General features: G+C 47.3%; 3 protein-coding genes across 10 annotated transcripts in view; 1 reads left to right on the top strand and 2 right to left on the bottom strand.

The window, feature by feature from the left end:
* mfn1a (mitofusin 1a) overlaps window positions 1-3,462 on the bottom strand; it is a 19,618-nt gene extending 16,156 nt beyond the window's left edge. For 2 of the 3 annotated variants that reach the window (XM_082513582.1, XM_082513581.1), the window contains exon 1: window positions 3,124-3,462. The gene's annotated coding sequence lies outside the window, so the exon portion shown is untranslated. The remainder of the gene's footprint in view (window positions 1-3,123) is intronic. The other variant, XM_082513583.1, reaches the window with a different exon arrangement.
* LOC309693925 (uncharacterized protein) overlaps window positions 1-18,620 on the bottom strand; it is an 85,950-nt gene that overhangs the window by 60,215 nt on the left and 7,115 nt on the right. For 4 of the 6 annotated variants that reach the window (XM_082513586.1, XM_082513589.1, XM_082513592.1 and 1 more), the window contains exon 3: window positions 15,417-15,451. In XM_082513586.1, the coding sequence (XP_082369712.1) occupies window positions 15,417-15,451 (35 nt within the window). Of the gene's footprint in view, window positions 1-13,778; window positions 15,452-18,620 lie in introns of those variants that run through there. The other 2 variants (XM_082513590.1, XM_082513591.1) reach the window with 1 other exon arrangement.
* Window positions 361-8,147, top strand: LOC309693964 (erythroferrone). Its single transcript, XM_082513654.1, has 8 exons — window positions 361-1,016; window positions 1,198-1,314; window positions 1,597-1,711; window positions 3,473-3,600; window positions 3,939-4,050; window positions 5,363-5,444; window positions 5,570-5,648; window positions 6,850-8,147. Exons 1-8 carry the CDS (start codon window positions 834-836, stop codon window positions 6,946-6,948), a joined length of 915 nt encoding a protein of 304 aa, XP_082369780.1. The 5' UTR covers window positions 361-833; the 3' UTR covers window positions 6,949-8,147.

Genomic DNA, 18,620 nt, shown 5'->3' with positions numbered 1-18,620 from the left:
GTCTGCAGTGTGGCAGGAAGTATCGTCGTACCGCAGCCATCCTAACAAAGTGTGTGGCACACGTTACTAATGTTTTGTCATCAGCAGCGGGGCCGCTCGTGAACATGAACGTGACGATGGATCACTGTGGGACGTTTCCATGGTTTCCTCCAGAATAAGAACTCTGATTCGCTCCCTCACTGTGTGGCACAGGTGTGTCTGCACACCTGGTTTAATGCCGTCAGCAGAGCTTCATCTGTGGCACATATGCATGCCTATGATCGTATATGAGATGGCTTGCTGTGGCTGGAAACATTAGGACCCAGGAGCAGGGCTGATGTGGAGGAGGAGGAGGAGTGGGAGGGAGGAGGAGAAAAACGCAGCAAAGAAAGACAAATGATGGGAGAGTAGATAAAACAGAGAGACAGAGAGACGCTGGGGAGACGTTCAGGAAACGAGTGCAGACAGACACTGACAGCTTCAGATCCACTGAGAGATACGGAGGAAGCAGGAGGGGCGGGTGGAGGAGGTGGAGGAGGAGGAGTCAGGGAGGCAGATAAAGAGCAGAGGCAGCAGCAGAGGGAGCAGAACGCAAACGCTGGCCTACAGGAGAGACGCCATCACTCATCTGCAGCGTCAGAGAAGAGAGGAGAGGAGGAGGAGCACCCGAACCACCCACCAGGAGGAGGTTTCTCCCAGACAGACGCTGACTTACTCCAGCTCACAGACAACGGGGAAACCAGCAAAACTCAGCAGGAGATCCCTCCACGCTGATCCCAGAGGCGCTGGCTCACAGAGGTGCATCATGGGAACTTCTTAGACCTGTACCCACCTGAGCACCGTCCACACACAGCATGCTGGCCAGGTTATCCCAAAGGAAGAGCGCTCCAGGAGGATCCAGAGGGCTGCTGCTGCTCCCTCTGCTCCTCACAATGATGATGGTGACGATGGTGAAGGCTGCCAGCGTTGATGAGGTGGAGAGCGAGGAGGGTCAGGAGATCATGGAGGACGAGGAGGCCGTCAGTGGAGAGCTGCAGGTGAGTTTAACTGACCTGAGATCAGCCTGATGATCCATCAGCTAACTGACGTTTGGCGTTCGATAATGTGAACAAAGCACACAGAGCTCCACGTGAACGCCGAGGGTTTGCTGAGGCGGGCCAGCGTAGTGTAGATGGCGCCTGAGCTGATGAGTCAGTGTGTGTGGTTTGTGTCCTCCAGGACCTGACCTCCTCGGAGTCGGGCAGAGTGTCTCCTCATAGCTCCTGGCTCTTCTTCAGAAGGAACTCCAACAGAGGGGACAACCGCAGAAGCAAAGGGCCCCGGAGAACCTCCAAGGTCAGAAACACCTTCACCCGAAACCCACAGTTGAAAGCTCCCCTGCAGGGGAAACTGCGCCCAGTTCAAAGATCCGGTGGCTCAGATATGAGAGCTCCACCGCAGCTGAAGTTCTGATCATTACCTGATGAGTGTTTGAGTGCATCAGCTTTGCTCTGCTGAAGCTCGTTATTCAAAGACGTCTTAGTCACACATTCTGCTGCTGGACTTATCATTTGTTAAATATAAGTAATACTTTGCCTCCTGACACATGTACCTGACTGCTGTTTGTGTGTCCTGCAGCATGGTCTTCCAGGCCCTCCAGGCCCTCCAGGACCTCAGGGGCCTCCTGGTCCACCTGCAGCCCTCCTGCCCCAACAACAGGAGCTGATCCAGGAGCTGAAGGTGAAGCTAAAAGGTGAGACCTCCAAACACGTCAGCACAGAATTAAAATAATAATAATAATAATGGATTGGATTTATATAGCGCTTTTCTAGGCACCCAAAGCGCTTTACAATACCACTATTCATTCACTCTCACATTCACACACTGGTGGAGGCTACAGGTGTAGCCACAGCTGCCCTGGGGCAGACTGACAGAGGCGAGGTTGCCATATCGCGCCATCGGCCCCTCTGGCCATCACCAGTAGGCGGTAGGTGAAGTGTCTTGCCCAGGGACACAACAACCAACCAGGAGAGCTGGGGGATTGAACCGGCAACCTTCCGGTTACAGATGAGCTTCCCAACCCCTGAACCACAGTCGCAGTTAGCAGTTCCTCAGTGGTCCAGCAGAGGCAGCAGTGATCCATGATAAAAATACAGCAGACCTAGCTCACCTGTTTGAATTTTTGCATTATTAGGGGCGTGGCCTCACAGATGAGCAACATCTGAAATTCTGGGATTTTGGTTGGCTGTTACTGAGCAGTGATTAGCACTGCCCCCCCCCCCCCCCCCCCTCATCCAAATGAGGTCACGTGGCTCCAGAAAAACGTCCAGCGCCCCCAAACCTGAACCTGACCAGGTGGAGAGGATGGATGGATGGATGGATGATGGATGGATGATGGATGGAATCACTGTGACTGCTATCACAGGGACCACGCATGTGTCTGGACCGTCTTTACTGAACATGTGAACATGACACATGACATCATGTTTATTTTTATTAAATAATCAAAACTCAGCGTCATGACGACCAAACAGCACATCACTGCGCGCTCAGTCTCAGCTTATTCCACCCTGAACAGCGCTCCCAGACTCTGCTGCAGCTTCTCATTTTCACTCTGTTTTCTGCATGTAGGTTATATAAATACTGTGTGTGTGTGTGTGTGTGTGTGTGTGTGTGGAGGCAGCCTGTCTGAGTCCTTAATAGGGGTAATTTTGTGGAGTGTGGATGTGACTTGGCTCAGCTGCAGGATTCCTGACATTCCTGCTGACTGATGGTGTGTCTTTGTTACGTTGTGTGTGTGTGAGTGTGTGTGTGTGTGTGTGTGTGTCATCAGGTTTTCTTCTGTGTGTTTGTATTTGGGAGGATTACAGACTGTTTCCACAGGGCAGATTTTTTCAGTCCGGTGTGCCAAACGTGACCAGAACAAAGAGCTTTTTATGGATTTCTGTAGAAGTTGTTCACGTGTGCTCCAGCTCACGGAGCCGACTGTGTCTTTCTGTCCCACGTGGAGCACGAGTGACGCTTCCACTCGTCTTCATGCAGCGTTACCTGCACGTAGGGTTTAAACTCAGCCTAAACTCACCAGTTTGATCATTCAGGGCAGTAACACACGTTTGTTTCTGAAGCTGTCAGGAACACACGCACACATTAGCAGGGACTCGATACCTTTGCTGCAGGTGCGTCGTGACTTCCACGTGTAGGAGGCAACATCCAATCAGAATCCTCAAACGTCCCTGTGCACCAACGCTCTTGCTCAGCCTTTCTGGACGTTCTGTTAGCAAAGAAACCTCAAAGCAGACACACAGACACACACACACACAGACACACACACACACACACACACACAGACACACACACACACAGACACACACACACACACACACACACACACACAGCTAGCACCTACAGCCCTAATGACTCACAGACACACACACACACACACGCAGTTATTTTCTGTATGAAGTCATTTTTCCCACCAGTCCGTGCATCTCCTTCTCCCTCCTCCTCCTCGCAGACATGGCTGCAGCCGTACGTTTGCCGTGTGATCGTCCTCCTCGCATCTCCACCTCCTTCTTCAGTCGCCTCCTACAGTCCATCACCATCCCACGCCGCAGCCTGCTGGAGCTGCAGCCGTTTAGCAAGGTAACCCCCCACACTTACACACACACACACACTCAAACACTCTCACACACACACTCACACTTACACACACTCCCACACACACACACACACACACACACACACTCCCACACACACTCCCACGCACACACACACACTCCCACACACACACACTCACACTTACACACACTCCCACACACACTCCCACGCACACACACACACTCCCACACACACACACACACACACACACACACACACACACACACACACACACACTCCCACGCACACAGATTTATGTCTTTATTCCAGAGGATTCCGTGAAACAATTTGATCCTCTTGGTTTTGACCTTTGACCCCTGTAGCCCTCAGACTCTGAGCAGAGCCTCCAGAGGGGGCGGAGCTTCAACAGCAGCACTGGCCGGTACACAGCACCCGTCTCTGGCTTCTACCAGCTCACTGCCAGCCTTCTCATCGGTTAGTGTTTTATTACTCTACACAGACTGTATACTAAAGATGGACCCAGTGTTGTCTCTAATGACCCGTAGGGGGCGACTCAGACGTTTCTGAGAAAACAAGCCTCCTGCTAGCTTGACTTTGTTGTCTGGGTCAACTTTGCTAGCGAGAGACAGAGAGAGGCGTTGAAAGGCTCCAACGGAGCTTATTGTTTCGGAGGAAAACACGAACACAGTCGAGTATTAACAGCTTACTTTCAGCTGGGCTCGTCAGGCGCTCTGTTTGGCTGCAGTGGTTATTATTATATTTACATGCTTCCAGCTCCCGTTTCTGCTCCGTGACAGCTCGTACTTTTCCTTTTTCTCCCTCCCTCGCTCACAGACACATAACAGGTATGACAGTCCATTCTTCCTGCAGCACGGACTACACTGCCCATCAGGCTACATTGTTTAGCGCGGTGCCTGTAGCATTCTGCCTGCTGCCTTCATGTTAAATTTCTGTATCAGTCATCTTTCTGTCTGCTAACCTCAGCTAACGCCAGCTAACAGTGTTAGCTCGGTGGTGAGTAGCCTTCAGTAATAGCAACAGTACATCACAGATACTGAAGTGGCACATGACCCAGGTAGCTACCATAGCTAAAACAAGCTAGCTGCAGTCGGCTAACGTTAGTTTTTAAACAGAACGTACTTCCAGATGTTTCTTTAGGTTGGAGTCTTTGACGCTGAGAGCAGCTCGGTTGCTGACAAACAGAGTTTGCATTGCACGCTCAGATTTCATCCCTCTCTCATTTAAATGTGGTTTCGGACTTTCCTAGTAAGAAATGCATTCCTGCCCGTGCACTGCTGGCTCTGCTGTGCTGGCTCCGGGTCCCACCAACATTAACAGGACGCTGACATTAGAGAGGGCATAGCCTAACATATGAAACATTAATCCATATATTTCAACAAAGTAGCTGTGTTCTGATTATCACCTTTTTAAACGGTAACTGTAACAAAATACAGTTACTCATATTTTGTATTTTTAATTACGTTATGCTGGTACATGAATTCTGTTTCTGCCCAACACCGACGAGCACAAACATCGAGATGGTGACGGACTCAGCTCCAGGCCGATCGGCCACATCATGATCGGGGTGGATCTGAAGGGGTGGCATGGGGCACCACCCCTGTAGATCCGCCCCTGATCATAATTATATTTACACCAAATTTCATTCAGATATTTCATTGTGTTTGAGACAGAAAACTGATGAATTAAGAAACTCAAATAAGAGGAAGGAGCCGGTTAGCAGGCAGCAGGGATGCTCTTGTAACTCTGATGTGCGTATGTGTGACAGAGTCTGGTGACAGAGTGCAGGTGCGACTCAGAGACAGCGTGAAAGCAGCCATCTGCATCGAGTCGCTCTGCCAGAGCAACCTGTGAGTGCCCGTCCTCTGACAGCTGTTATTATTTCATTATAAAATAATCTACTGCACACACATGACTGGCGATGTTAGCCCTGCCCATGGCACTGATTGGATGTTTTTTGCTGTTTCTTGTACAGCTCTGTGGAGTCGGTGATGGGCGTGGCAGCTGCCGGAGGAACGTTTAGCATGTTGCTAACAGGAACGCTGTACCTGCAGGTAGGACAGCATCAGAGGGTCGCCCTGAGCTATCCCTTTGGGGCAGGGATAGCTCAGTAGGTAAAGTGGTCGCCCCATGATCGGAAGGTCGGCGGTTCGAATCCACTTAATGGCTACCCTGAGGTACCCCTGAGCAAGGTACCGTCCCTACACACTGCTCCCCGGGCGCCTGCTTAGTGGGCTGCCCACTGCTTCACTGAGTGAATGGGTCAAATGCAGAGAAAAACAAGTAATTTCCCCATGGGGATCAATAAAGTATCCATTATTATTATTATTATTACACCAAAACACACCACACAGAACAGCACAGCCAGGCGTTTACAGGGAGCTAATGCAGCACCTTTAACAGAGACATTATGTGACGGGAGGACGCACTACTCTAAGAATCCTACATAAAAAGATGGACGATGTCCAGTCCCCGCCTCCAAATCATGTCACACTGTCAGATCACCTGGATTCTTTAACGACCACATGAAACCTCGAGCAACAAGTAAAACACGAGCAGGATTTCTGCACGACTCAGCAAGTCAGAGCATGTGAAACACTCTGAGTCCTAAAATCCAGAGAAGACTTGATGTTATAGTCCAGGTGTGTCTTATTGCAGCTGCACATTAATGCCTCTGGTGCACAGCTGGAGATGCTCCAGATGTAAATACAGAGCAAACCTGTTTTCATTCTGTTAGTGCCGCTTCAATAGAAACAGTGGCGTGGGTCATTCATGCACACGGCGTGCTCCGGGGTCTGTGCAGGTGACATGGATATGGCTCCGAGCTCGTCAGTCCTAAACCTCCCCGAGCAGCATTTAGAGCTGGAGTTAAAAAACGCCGTGTAAACAGAGAAAGCACAGAATCCCAGCACGTGATCCCGGGATCCTCGGCATGTCACTCACCAGGAAGGAGTCAGAGTAGCAGGCATGCAGCCGTGAGCACATCAGTGTTCCACCTGCATGTGGTACTGAGAGGTTTCACTGATCCTGCAGCTCAGGTGAGCAGGCGGCAGGTATTACCTGAACAAAGGCTCTAATGTGCTGCAACATGAATGGATTCACAATGCTGACATCAGCATTAATGCTTTCACTCACTGTCACTGTTTGGTCATTTATTTTTAAACAGAAGCTTTAATATATCTGTCTGTATTAATTGTGTGTGTGTGTGTGTGTGTGTGTGTGTGTGTGTGTGTGTGTGTGTGTGTGTGTGTGTAGGCGGGAGAGTACGTGTCGGTGTTTGTGGATAACGCCACGGGCTCGGCCATCAGCATCCTCCAGGACTCTCTGTTCTCTGGAATCCTGCTGGGAATCTGAGTCACATGACCGCTGCCATCAGCAGACGGACACTTTGCTCCTCTGTGAGGTTCACCTCATCATCATCATCGCCGTCTTCATCCTTTTACCTGAGTGGGAGCGCTGCTGTTTTGTGGACCTCCACCTACTCCAGCTTCATCAGCATCCACCGATGGAGCGACCACAGTCGGACTCAAACACACCTGGAAACCTTCAAACAAACAAAGCTTTGAGTCATTTCAGTGAGAACTTCGCTGAAGTCAGACATTTTCTTCAATGAAATTTTTTTGGTTTTTGCCTCGGGTCACACTTATAGTTCAGTCATGTGACGACCATCAACAATCGAGGAGCCCTCTCTGTCCTCTGTGGCGTCTCCATCCCAGTGACAGCTACACCTGCTCTGCACCTTCACTGTTGGCTAAAAGACAAAAATGACAAAAACAAGCTTAACCTGTGCACCTGCAAGCTGCTTTGCAACCCACCTCCACCATAGCTCCTTTTTTTGTAGGGAGCTTCAATTGCTGTCAGAGGTCCCAGAACTCAGCCAGACGTGCGAACAGAAATGAAAGCAGATGGAAATAATCTTCTTACTACAGTGATGAGAATATTAACCCACTACTAGTGCCCGCTTTAAGGTAAACATGTGCACCAAGGAGCACATGGCAGACACAGTGTGATGATTTAGACACGAGTCTAACGGCTCCATCAAAGAGAGAACGACTGCAGCGCTGCCGGTTTCACAGGCGGCGCCTTGTTAACTGAGCGGGTCGAAGGTCCCATCTGCTCATGTATAACTCGTATGCATGTACTGCTGCAGGTCTGTGTCTGCAGGACTGCGTTAAAAGAAAGCAGCATTGTGTGTGGAAAAGAGCACATTTCTAAAATGAAAGCGTCACAGTAAGCGGAGTGTTTCCACAGTGTTTCCACCCTCGCTGACACTGAGGAGCCTGTGCTCAGCTGGCTCGGCCTCAGTTTTCCATCCACGCTGCAGCGCTGGCGCTCGCTTCAGGTCATCGCCTGCTGGTCATCAAAGGAACTGCAGCTGTGGCGGCCACTCGCCAGCCGATACTTGGATCTGATGATTATTTCATATGAAGTCATCTGATGACAAACAGTGTTTATCTGTACAGACTCCATTATTGGTTTTCATATCACTTTCATTTGATATTTATTCTCTCAGTGAAACGTGGTAATAAAAGCATTTCTTATTGATCTTTAAAGAGGTGTAAACTTTATTTTAGTGGTTATATAAAAAAGCATTTACAGGACTGATAATATTGCAATATTTCTCCTTTTCCCTGTAAACGTCAGAGAGATCAGCCTTCACGCTCAAACCAGCTTTCTTCATCATCCTGGTCTCACAGCAGGCCGTCTCCACGTGCCCACACGTGCAGAGGTGCTGCCGTGTGATTGGCCGATGAGCATTTTCACAGATGTATCTGACAAAGCGGCAGTGAGAGCGACTGAAAGCCTACATCCACGTCACACATGAAAACCAGGGCCCGTATCCCTAAAGATTCTGAGAATCCTCTCAGAGAGCTCCTAACTTAACCTAAAAATTCCTTGCCAGGAGTTTTAGCTTAGAAGTGATTCCAGAACATTTTCAGTGAACTCTGAGCAAGGAATGGATGGAAAATCCTATCTTAGTGAGGAGGTGTGGTTGACCCCGTTGCTAGGTATGAGTCATCATTTCAAAAGCTGTGATTGGTTGATCCTACAAGTTTGATGGAAATGAGCTTTTGGTGATAATGAGCAAAGGATGTACCCTCAAATCAATAAACATATTATATACTCTAATCTTATGCTGACTGTAATTGTAAATAATATTTCACATTCAAGAAAATATCTGGAAAATGAATAGTAAGCTGTAGGGGTTATAGCCATTAGAATCTAAAATATGTGAACTCATTACACCCTGTTCAAATAATGATTCGTGTCTTATTTGCTCATATAAATATCCTAGCTGGCATATTTTGTACTTTCACTCCCATATGGACCCTGTTGAAAACAAGATGGCCTATCTCAAGGGGCTGTCCTTAATGACGTAGAAATCACAACGTTACAAGTCCAGTGTGGTCTTAACGAGGGTAACATGGCTCAGCTTTTAGCAATGTCTGTGATTGCAGACCCAAGTCATCACTGCTGCATTGTTGCATTTTCCCGGTTGCCAAATACCTCGGGGTTGTGATTACTTTCGTCTCCGGTGTAATAGCGTTGTGGCGTCGAGTTGGTGAAGTAATTGCATCTCTAAGGAGATCCACCACAAACATGATTCCTGCACAATCCAATCTGTAGCGTCTCAATAATTCCCTGTCATCCAGTGTTTGCAGGACATCTCTCCTGCCTCTTCTGTTGGCCATTTTGTGCAGCTGCTTAGGGGAACTCCTAAGCCACTAAAAGTCCTCTTCCCTGCTCGTAGCAGATCTCGCCTTAGGAGCCCTTTTAAGCGCTAGGAATCTTGAGGAATAGCTTTTATATTAACTGGGATTATCGTGTCACTTTTAGGGGAAATTGTAAGAAAACGTCATGACTCTGAGAATTTTCTTAGAATTTGGCCGCTAGGAGCCACTTTTTGCACAAAGATTCTTTAGGGATACGGGCCCAGGTGTTTTCTTTCTATGCAAGCTCTAAAAGCAGACCCGGCAGCACGGCCCGCTGGGCACGAACTGGGATTTGATCCGTGGTGAAAATGAAGCCGGCGTGCTGAGCGATGTTCTCCTGCATCGCGCTGACACTTCCACCTCTGTCGCTTCAACAAGCCTTCTCTGACTGCTTCCTATAAACACCAGCTCCTACTCAAACGCTCACTCAGACAGTGGAAACATGTGCAGACATGCATGTGAATTCAGGAGGAAAGGCCAAAAGCAGAGTTTGTACAGTTGCTGTGAGCAGCGTCAGCTCTCCGTCAGCTCTGCGAGGATCTGCAGGAGCAGTTCTCCAGGCTTCCTGGAGGGCTTCCCATCAGGATGATCCCACTCTGCTCCAGCCATGCTGGCAGAGTTCCCCTGTGTGTTTCTATGCAGGTTGTAATGCACTGGCAGTTTGTTTGGATCGCTGTCATGCTGAAACATGAAGCTGATGTTTCCAGATGTTCCTGCATGGTGGCTCAAACACCACCGACTGACCTGCAGCTGAAACCAAGACAGAGCATGGCTGCAGACTCCTCCTCCTGACCTCCTCGTACACACTGACCAGGATGTGGATCCATCGCTCCATCAGACCTGTTCCTCTGACCTTCAGCTCTTCTGTGGTTTTTAGACCTCATCCTCCAAGAATGGCTTCCTGACAGCCTCACCCTTTCACATCTCTGATGAGGCTTCAGCAAATGATCCGCTGAAGGTCTAGATGGTCTCTCGGCTCCTGTGTCGGGTCTTTCAGATCCTGTTCCTCTGCTTCAGTTTTCAGCGGCTTTCCGCAGCTCTAAAGGATGCGCCGCACGCCACTCTGACCGGTGCTCTCTGGGCAACATCCTGTTGGTACATTAATTCTATTTGATGTCAAACTGCGTCCTTGTGTGACAGGCTGCTGGTAACGACATTTAAAATGGGTTCTTTGCTCCACACCGGTTCAGAGTTCGAAACGCTTGGTAAGCTTGAATGGTTCATAGGTCAGAGGTTGGGTACAAGGACTGGACTGTGCAGACTGATCTGTGAGCCCTGCAGAGCTACGCTCAGCTTTGCATTTATTCTGTTCTGTTATTAAGCTGCTGCAGTGGAGACTCAGCATGAGGATAGAAAGAAAAAGTCTTCTGTAAATCTGTGGTGTCAAACACAGCGCGATCACATCTCTGCTGTGCACAAAACCTCTGAGAAACACAATCAGAGGGAAAATCTTCCAGTACAACCGCGCCGCTCCGCTCACATGTTGCGTCTTGTTAGCTGAGCAGCTCGTCAACAGTCCACGCTGCCGTCGGCTGGCTCGCAGCTGGCGGTAAAGCTGGAGACGACCTCCAGAATTAAGTCACAGCTCCAGTATAACAAGCGCGCATCTGCTGCCACCACCCCAGCGTCTCTGAGACAAGCCCTCCATTCACAGCTGCACACGCTGCTGAATGCACGCTGTGTTCAGAGGAGGGTCGAGGTGAGATCATCCTGCTCGTAAAGTGGCGCCTTACGCTTGGCGCTGAGCCACGCATACACTCACACAGGCTGGGTTACCGTACAAGGCGTGTCGACAGAATAATGAGGGCTGCACGCCGCCACTGCTGACAGCACGCCTCGTAACACACACACACAGCTTCACTGCACGTGAGCAGACTTGCTGTAAACAGATGCAGTGCGATTACATTTACAGCAGATGAGTTTTGTTCAGCTGCCAGCGAGCACAGCATCTCTCCCCCCCCCACCAGCACCAGTCAAACAGCAGCACTGCTGTTGTGCTAGGGTCAACACACCTGAATCACATGATTAGTTCGTTACCAGGCCTGGAGAACTTCAGGACATGTTGAGGAGCTAATTCAGCCATTTAAATCAGCTGTGTTGGTTCGAGGACACATCTAAAACCTGCAGAACACCGGCCCTCGTGGACTGAGATTGCCCACCCCTGTGCTAGACAGTGATCGTGATCACCGTCTGCGGGAGCGCGACAGCCCAGATTACTTACAGCTACTTCCTGCAGCTGATATAAGGTGCAGTAAGCTGAACACAGTTTGTTCAAAAATAGTAGCACGACCGCACCACATATTCTTGTTAGTACCTGTAACGGCGTTGTAACAATAGGAATAGTAATTAGTTCAATAACGCTGTTATTCCCATCACTGTTAACGAGCTAGTTAATGCTTTTTAGTGGTGTCAGTTAAAAATGTTTTACAAAGGCGATATTTTTCTAGAACCTTTGAAAAGCAGAAGCTTCTTGAAGCCGGGCAGAAAATAATGGCTCACCTTTAATTTTAATGTCTTCCTGATGTCGGTGCCGGCTCAGTCTCCCCTCCAGACTCTGTTACTTCGTCTGAAGCCTGGTCCCCTGAAACCTTTGTGACTAAACCTGTTTCCGATGGTTTGGTCACAGTCACACCGACAGCCCGCTCGAGGTCACACCGTAGCTCTCTGTGTTCATCTTGCATCGTAGCACACAGCAGCAGACGTTGGTCCTCATAATGGTCAAAGGGCGTCTAAGACCCTGTCCAGCTCTCCTGGAACCTCCTCCGTGCTCCTGAGAGTGCAAGACAAAGCAAACTTTCTGCCACTGACTCATATCGATGCGACACCTGGAGGAGTCGGCTGTGCGACCTCTGTGGAATCCAGGTATGACCTCACGCGACAAGTGGTGACACCGACCCTAACAAAACAACACTAGTGAGAAACTTTTCAGTGGCTTCCACCTGCAGAAGCCTTTGTTTCCCATGAGCTTCCTCACTCCTCTTTAAATGCACCTGTTTCAAAAGCACAGGCTCGTGACTGCAGCACTGTCAGATAGGGATGGGTATCGTTTAGGTTTTATCCGATACCGGTGCCAAATCGGTACTTTTGAAACGGTGCCGGTGCTTAAACGGTGCTCGAACCGGTGCTTAAAGAATGGAGAACACAAACTTTGTCCAAAAACCTCTCATGTTCAGCTGGTTTTTTGTAAAAAGATAACAATGTTAGCCTTTTCTGCAGCTATGGGGCATATATGGTATCACTCTTGGCTGGAAGCAGTGCTTAAACAATGGAAAAAACACAAACTTTGTCCAAAAACCTCTCATGTTCAGCTGGTTTTTTGTAAAAAGATAACAATGTTAGCCTTTTCTGCAGCTATGGGGCATATATGGCATCACTCTTGGCTGGAAGCAGTGCTTACACAATGGAAAAAACACAGACTTTGTCCAAAAACCTCTCATGTTCAGCTGTTTTTTGTAAAAAGATAACAATGTTAGCCTTTTCTGCAGCTATGGGGCATATATGGCATCACTCTTGGCTGGAAGCAGTGCTTACACAATGGAAAAAACACAAACTTTATCCAAAAACCTCTCATGTTTAGCTGTTTTCCACTTTTCCTTTGGTCATTTTAGCCTTTTTGGCCAGGGTGAAGGGAGTATCTGCCATCAAACAAGAAGACAGCCACATGTAGCTATGATGATGTTTGCTAGTTCACCTTACATGCATTAATGTAATAACGTGGTTAGCCTACTCAACGTAAATTACACAGAACAACATGAAGCTACTCACGCAGAGAAGAACGGCTGCTGCTGCATCATCATCCTCATCATTACTGCTACACTGGCAGGGCTAGGGGCCAGGACTCTCCTCTTCGGGTTTTTGGGGGATGTTGCTCCGGGTCCGATAACTGGCAACCCACCCAACGTGCACAGTGTGAGGTCTCGCAGCAAGCTATCAAATACGGCGCATTTCTTGGCTTTTAAAAAAAAACGCTATGCGTCGCCAGGTGTTTCATCAGATTCTTGGTGTTACCTCCTTTGACAGCATCACAGTATCAGCTTAAAGCACTTGTTGCTGCTGAGTTTGCATATTTTGCTGTGAAGTACAACCAGACTTTTGACCGCTTCGCCTTGGACATTTTTAATCTGTAGCTCTGCTCTAACTGAACGTACGTACCTGGCCCCGCCTACTATCCTGGGAAACGTAAAATGATTGGCTAGAAGTGTATCACAGCTCAGGAAAAAAAAGCACCGAAATAAAGCACCAAAATGTGCGCTGCTTTTCGGTCTGGTTACTACCGTTTATGTCAGAACCAGTGCCATCATGGCACCAGACACCGGTACCCATCCCTACTGTCAGAGCACATCCTCCTCCACACTCAGATTAAAACCTCCCGCAAGCTTCATTCTGACTGCACAGTCTCCACATTCAAACAGGCTTTATGAGGAGGCTGTTTCAAAGGATCATAAATCCACAGCAGGCAGCAACTGAGAGAAACAAACTTTATTTACACTGCACGTTCTACGACACCAGGTTACACCGGGGCAGTTTGTTAGGATCACCTCTGAAGGCTGATGAAATCACAAAATACAAACGCATGAGAACAAACGAAAACTGCTTTTCAGCTTCAGCGTGTCAATAAAACCACAAACAGGAACACGACATCAAACAAACACTACGCCAACATATTTTTCAATCAAGTTCACACATTTGAACAAAAAATGACAAAATAACAACCATGCGATTTGTGAACCTGGGAAAGAAGAGCACCTCCCCCTGCCCATCCTCACGAGCTCACTTTCAATTTAAAAAAATTATAAAACCAGAATCACAGCTCCAGAGTAAAAAATGTTTGGTGCTCATATTTATGGGTTTTTTCTCCAATCTCATAAAAATGACACGCTTGTTCCTCAAGCTTCGGTTCACGGGTATTTCTACTACAACTTGCCAAAGAAATCATTCATCTCATGTGGATGAATGATTTCTTTGAAACTCTTCTCCTGTTTCAGAGGAACTCTGCTTCTCACATATTTTCGTTTCCATGTGGAGGAAAAGGTGATTGCCTCGTTTGAACCTCGTCCCACATTTGTCACAGGAATACGGCCCTTCGCCCGTGTGCTTTTCCTTGTGCCTTTTCAAACTCTTCAATTCACGGAATTTTGCCCCACATATTTCACAGGAATGCGGTTTCTCCCCTGTGTGAGTTCTCATGTGGCGTTTAACAGCGCTTTTTTCTGAGTATGTTTTCCCGCATATTTCACAAGAAACCGATTCCCTACTTTGGTGTATTTTCCTGTGACTGTAAAAAACAGAGCTGTGACCAAACGTTTTCCCACATATTTCACAAACATACGGCTTCTCATCGGTGTGAGTGGTCATGTGGATGGGCAAATAGTTTTTATGACTGAAACTTTTTCCACATATATCACAGGAAAACAGTCTTTCTGAGTGAACTGCCTTATGGATATACAATGCAGCACTCTGACCGAAACTTTTCCCACATGTATCGCAGGAATAAGGTCTCTCACCTGTGTGGGTTCTCACATGGCTACGCAAAGTACTGCTTTGATTAAAACGTTTCCCACATGTATGACAAGAATATGGTTTCTCACCTGTGTGAAGTCTCATGTGGACAGCCAAATAGGTTCTACTAAATTTCCCCCCACATATTTTGCAAACAAGTGAATTCACATTGGTATGGTGTTTTTTCCCCCGGGATTGATTCTTAGAAACATCAGACTTTCGACCTGTGGCAGCATTACATGGACTCTCTGAGACAGGCGCGCTCTCTACAACACCACGACTTCTGTCTCTCTTTTGTCTCTTTGGAACCGGCTCCTCAGTTTCACTTAACCCTGACTCTTCACACTTGCTGGATTCTTCATCTGTGCTTTCACTTTGAGGAGAGTCATCACAGAGGAGCTGCTCCCCGTCTCCTCCTGGTTCACTGTGCTCTCCTTCCTCAGCAGCAGTCACCATGAAGGTACCAGGCTCCTCCTTCAGTCCCAGCTGCTCTCCCTCCTGACTGCTGCACAGTTCCTCCTGTTCCTCTTTAATCTGTGGAGGTTCTGGTTCCTCCTGGTCCACACTGGAGCTCCTCTCCTGGTTCCAGAGCTGCTGCTCAGGGAGAACCTCCTCCTCCTTACAGATGTGCTGCTGTCCGAGGTCTGGAAGGACAAAGAGGATTCAGGAGACATAGGGATGTAAGAAAATATCGATACATTGAAATATCGTGATATTTCGTGTAATAATACTGAATCGATATTCAAAATCAGTGTATTTCTTTTGTATGTTGCAATTAAAACTCCAGCCACTAGTTTGCAGTTTTACCGCCTTTACGTAGACGGAAAAACGAGGTGTCGCGATAACTGTAGAAGCGTCTAGTTTGCCAAAACCAAAGTAGAACAGTGGATGTGTGGCCAGTTGTGCTAACTGATGACCAGTTTAGGGACTAACACGTTATTAAGTAACGCGTTACAGTAACTAAGTTATTATTGTGGTAATGAGCACGGTAACTGGTTATTATGCCAAAATCACGATCGCGTTAATCGTTACTGGGATTTCGATAGGCTCGTTACTCGTTACTTTGTGTGTTGCGTTCGGCTTAAATTGGAACACAGACCTGGGAATAATGTCACACTCGAGTAAATGGCGTTCTGGTTAGCCTCATCAGAGAACTCGGGATTCCAATATGGCAACGCCCTTGAAAACGGTTGTTTTTATAGCCCTCTAAAAAAAGAAATTACTACTAAACACATATGCAGCCATAGCTGGACTCGGTGGGCCGATGGTTTTTTTTCCTTTTTTTCCCCCCCCGTAACAGTATAAAGGTGAAAAAAAAAGTGAAAGGTGGTGGATTGGCCAGATGCTGGCAGATGTGTAAAAGTAACTCAGTTGTTTGGTGGTGGCTATGACGGAGCTTCCACAGAGTCAGCAGGTGGATGAGGGAAGGGGAGACCCGAGGCAGTGAACTGAACTAGGGCTGCCACAAACGATTATTGTGATAGTCAACTAATCAGATGATCATCCAACGTACAGCTTACTGCACCAGCAGCATCTGCTCTTATAGAACTATCATTAGCTTACAGCTTGAAGTGTTTAAGGTGCTAACTAACAATAAAGACAAGATGATAGTTTATTAAATTTTAATGACATTTGCAGATTGTTTCGGTGAAGTTTAATAAACTCCTTGCTATCTAAAATATAACAGGACACCGGAGTAAATTCTGGAGCATCTCACACTTCTGATAATCAGCTGTCTGCTTGACATTTATTCAGCTGTGTAAAAACTTTAATCTCAGACAAACCGATTTACTCAGGAACAAATAAAATACTGAAAAAAGCCAAACAACATTTTTAAGTTATCTAAGTGACTCATATATCATGTTTAACCTGAGTAGTGAAAGACGGCGGTGGGTCTGAAAACGATCTGCCGGGAGTCCGGTGTTCTCACGGCTCTAGTTAGCCTTGCCCCCGGCTAGCTATCGAGCTAGTGGGTAACAGACGTCTCCGAAAACGTCGGAGCGCTTTTGAGAATATGCGGTGTCTTGATAAACTGAGCAGATATTTGAGGTTCACACAGCTACATTCTCCATGAAAATATGTTAAACGTTTATTTTGTGACCCAGAAAGAATAATAAGAGTAATATTAAAACTAACTAGCTGCCGCCATTGTTGGAAACTGAGCTGGGCTGCGCTATGAATTCTGGGACACAGCTTCTTCTTCTTCGGGGTTTAACGGCAGCTGGCATCCTTGTACATGCAGTGCTGCCATCTTCTGTTTCAGTCCGTTATTACACTCTTAAATCCTGCTACTTATTCCTGCGTCCTTTGTGATCTTACAAAGCTTCAAACGACGCGTCGACTATTAAATCAATTCAATTCAATTTTATTTATATAGCGCCAAATCACAACATAAGTCGCCTCAAGGCGCTTCATAGATACAGAGAAAAAAACCCAACAATCATATGACCCCCTATGAGCAAGCACTTTGGCGACAGTGGGAAGGAAAAACTCCCTTTTAACAGGAAGAAACCTCCAGCATAACCAGGCTCAGGGAGGGGCGGGGCCATCTGCTGTGATTGGTTGGGGTGATAGAAGGAAGACAGGATAAAGACATGCTGTGGAAGAGAGACAGAGATTAATAACAGATATGATTCAGTGCAGAGAGGTCTGTTAACACATAGTGAGTGAGAAAGGTGACTGGAAAGGAAAAACTCAATGCTTCATGGGAATCCCCCGGCAGCCTACGTCTATTGCAGCATAACTAAGGGAGGATTCAGGGTCACCTGGTCCAGCCCTAACTATATGCTTTAGCAAAAAGGAAAGTTTGAAGCCTAATCTTGAAAGTAGAGATAGTGTCTGTCTCCTGAATCCAAACTGGAAGCTGGTTCCACAGAAGAGGGGCCTGAAAACTGAAGGCTCTGCCTCCCATTCTACTTTTAAATACTCTAGGAACAACAAGTAGGCCTGCAGAGCGAGAGCGAAGTGCTCTAATAGGGTGATATGGTACTACAAGGTCATTAAGATAAGATGGGGCCTGATTATTTAAGAGCTTGTATGTGAGGAGCAGGATTTTGAATTCAATTCTGGATTTAACAGGAAGCCAATGAAGGGAAGCCAAAACAGGAAATCAGTCGTCGACGATTTAATAGTCGATTAATCGTGGCAGCTCTAAACTGAACTTCAGGTAAGAAGTTGTGACCTGCAGTGTATCCGGGTCAGATATAAACCAAGTTTAGGTGGAGTTTATTTTCGTTGTGCTGAATTTTTACAGTCAGTTACAATAGCTCGTACTGCTACTAGCTAGCATGACCGAGTTTCTATACAGCTGGGTGGGTGCTATGATGTTACTGATAGTGAACTTTATTTTGTTCATAAGGTTCGTTAGTAGAGTTGCCAACAGTCCCGTAAAAACAGAATCGTCGTTTCGTGTTGAGCTGAAAAGGAACAGTTTGTCCCGGACTTCAGCTACAATGAAAAAGACACAAAGCTGGAGTTATTCTGTGTTTACACTGTCAGCTGTTTCTTCTTCTCTCCCCTCCCTCTCCTGTTATTACTTCAATCATGAAACTGATCAATGATCAGCTGATCGGCTTTTCTCTCTTGTTTATTTATCGCCCACTTTGCACCAGAAAGAGGAAACCAGCGGGAAGTTATGAACTGTTTCTGAGACACAAATAACACCAGGATCCTTTTCTAAGCAGCTGACAGCTGGTAACTGTGCAGGGGGGCAGGTAGGGCATTAACAGGGAGAGGGGGGCACAAAGACATACTTTCTTATTCTCATTTAAAATGTCTGTTATTAAATAATTATCTGAATCTTACAACCAAAGT

The sequence above is a fragment of the Aulonocara stuartgranti genome (genome assembly GCF_965226115.1).
Source record: "Aulonocara stuartgranti genome assembly, chromosome: 18".
NCBI classification, from domain to species: Eukaryota; Metazoa; Chordata; class Actinopteri; order Cichliformes; family Cichlidae; genus Aulonocara; species Aulonocara stuartgranti.
Note: the sequence above shows the minus strand (reverse complement) of the source record. Positions and strands in the feature narration are given on the sequence as shown.

Coding starts and splice junctions, on each gene's coding strand:
- LOC309693964 (XM_082513654.1), top strand. CDS start 834: ATGCTGGCCAGGTTATCCCAAAGGAAGAGCGCTCCAGGAGGATCCAGA. Junction 3,601..3,938: donor AGCTGCAGCCGTTTAGCAAG/GTAACCCCCCAC, acceptor TGACCCCTGTAG/CCCTCAGACTCTGAGCAGAG. Junction 5,649..6,849: donor CAGGAACGCTGTACCTGCAG/GTAGGACAGCAT, acceptor GTGTGTGTGTAG/GCGGGAGAGTACGTGTCGGT.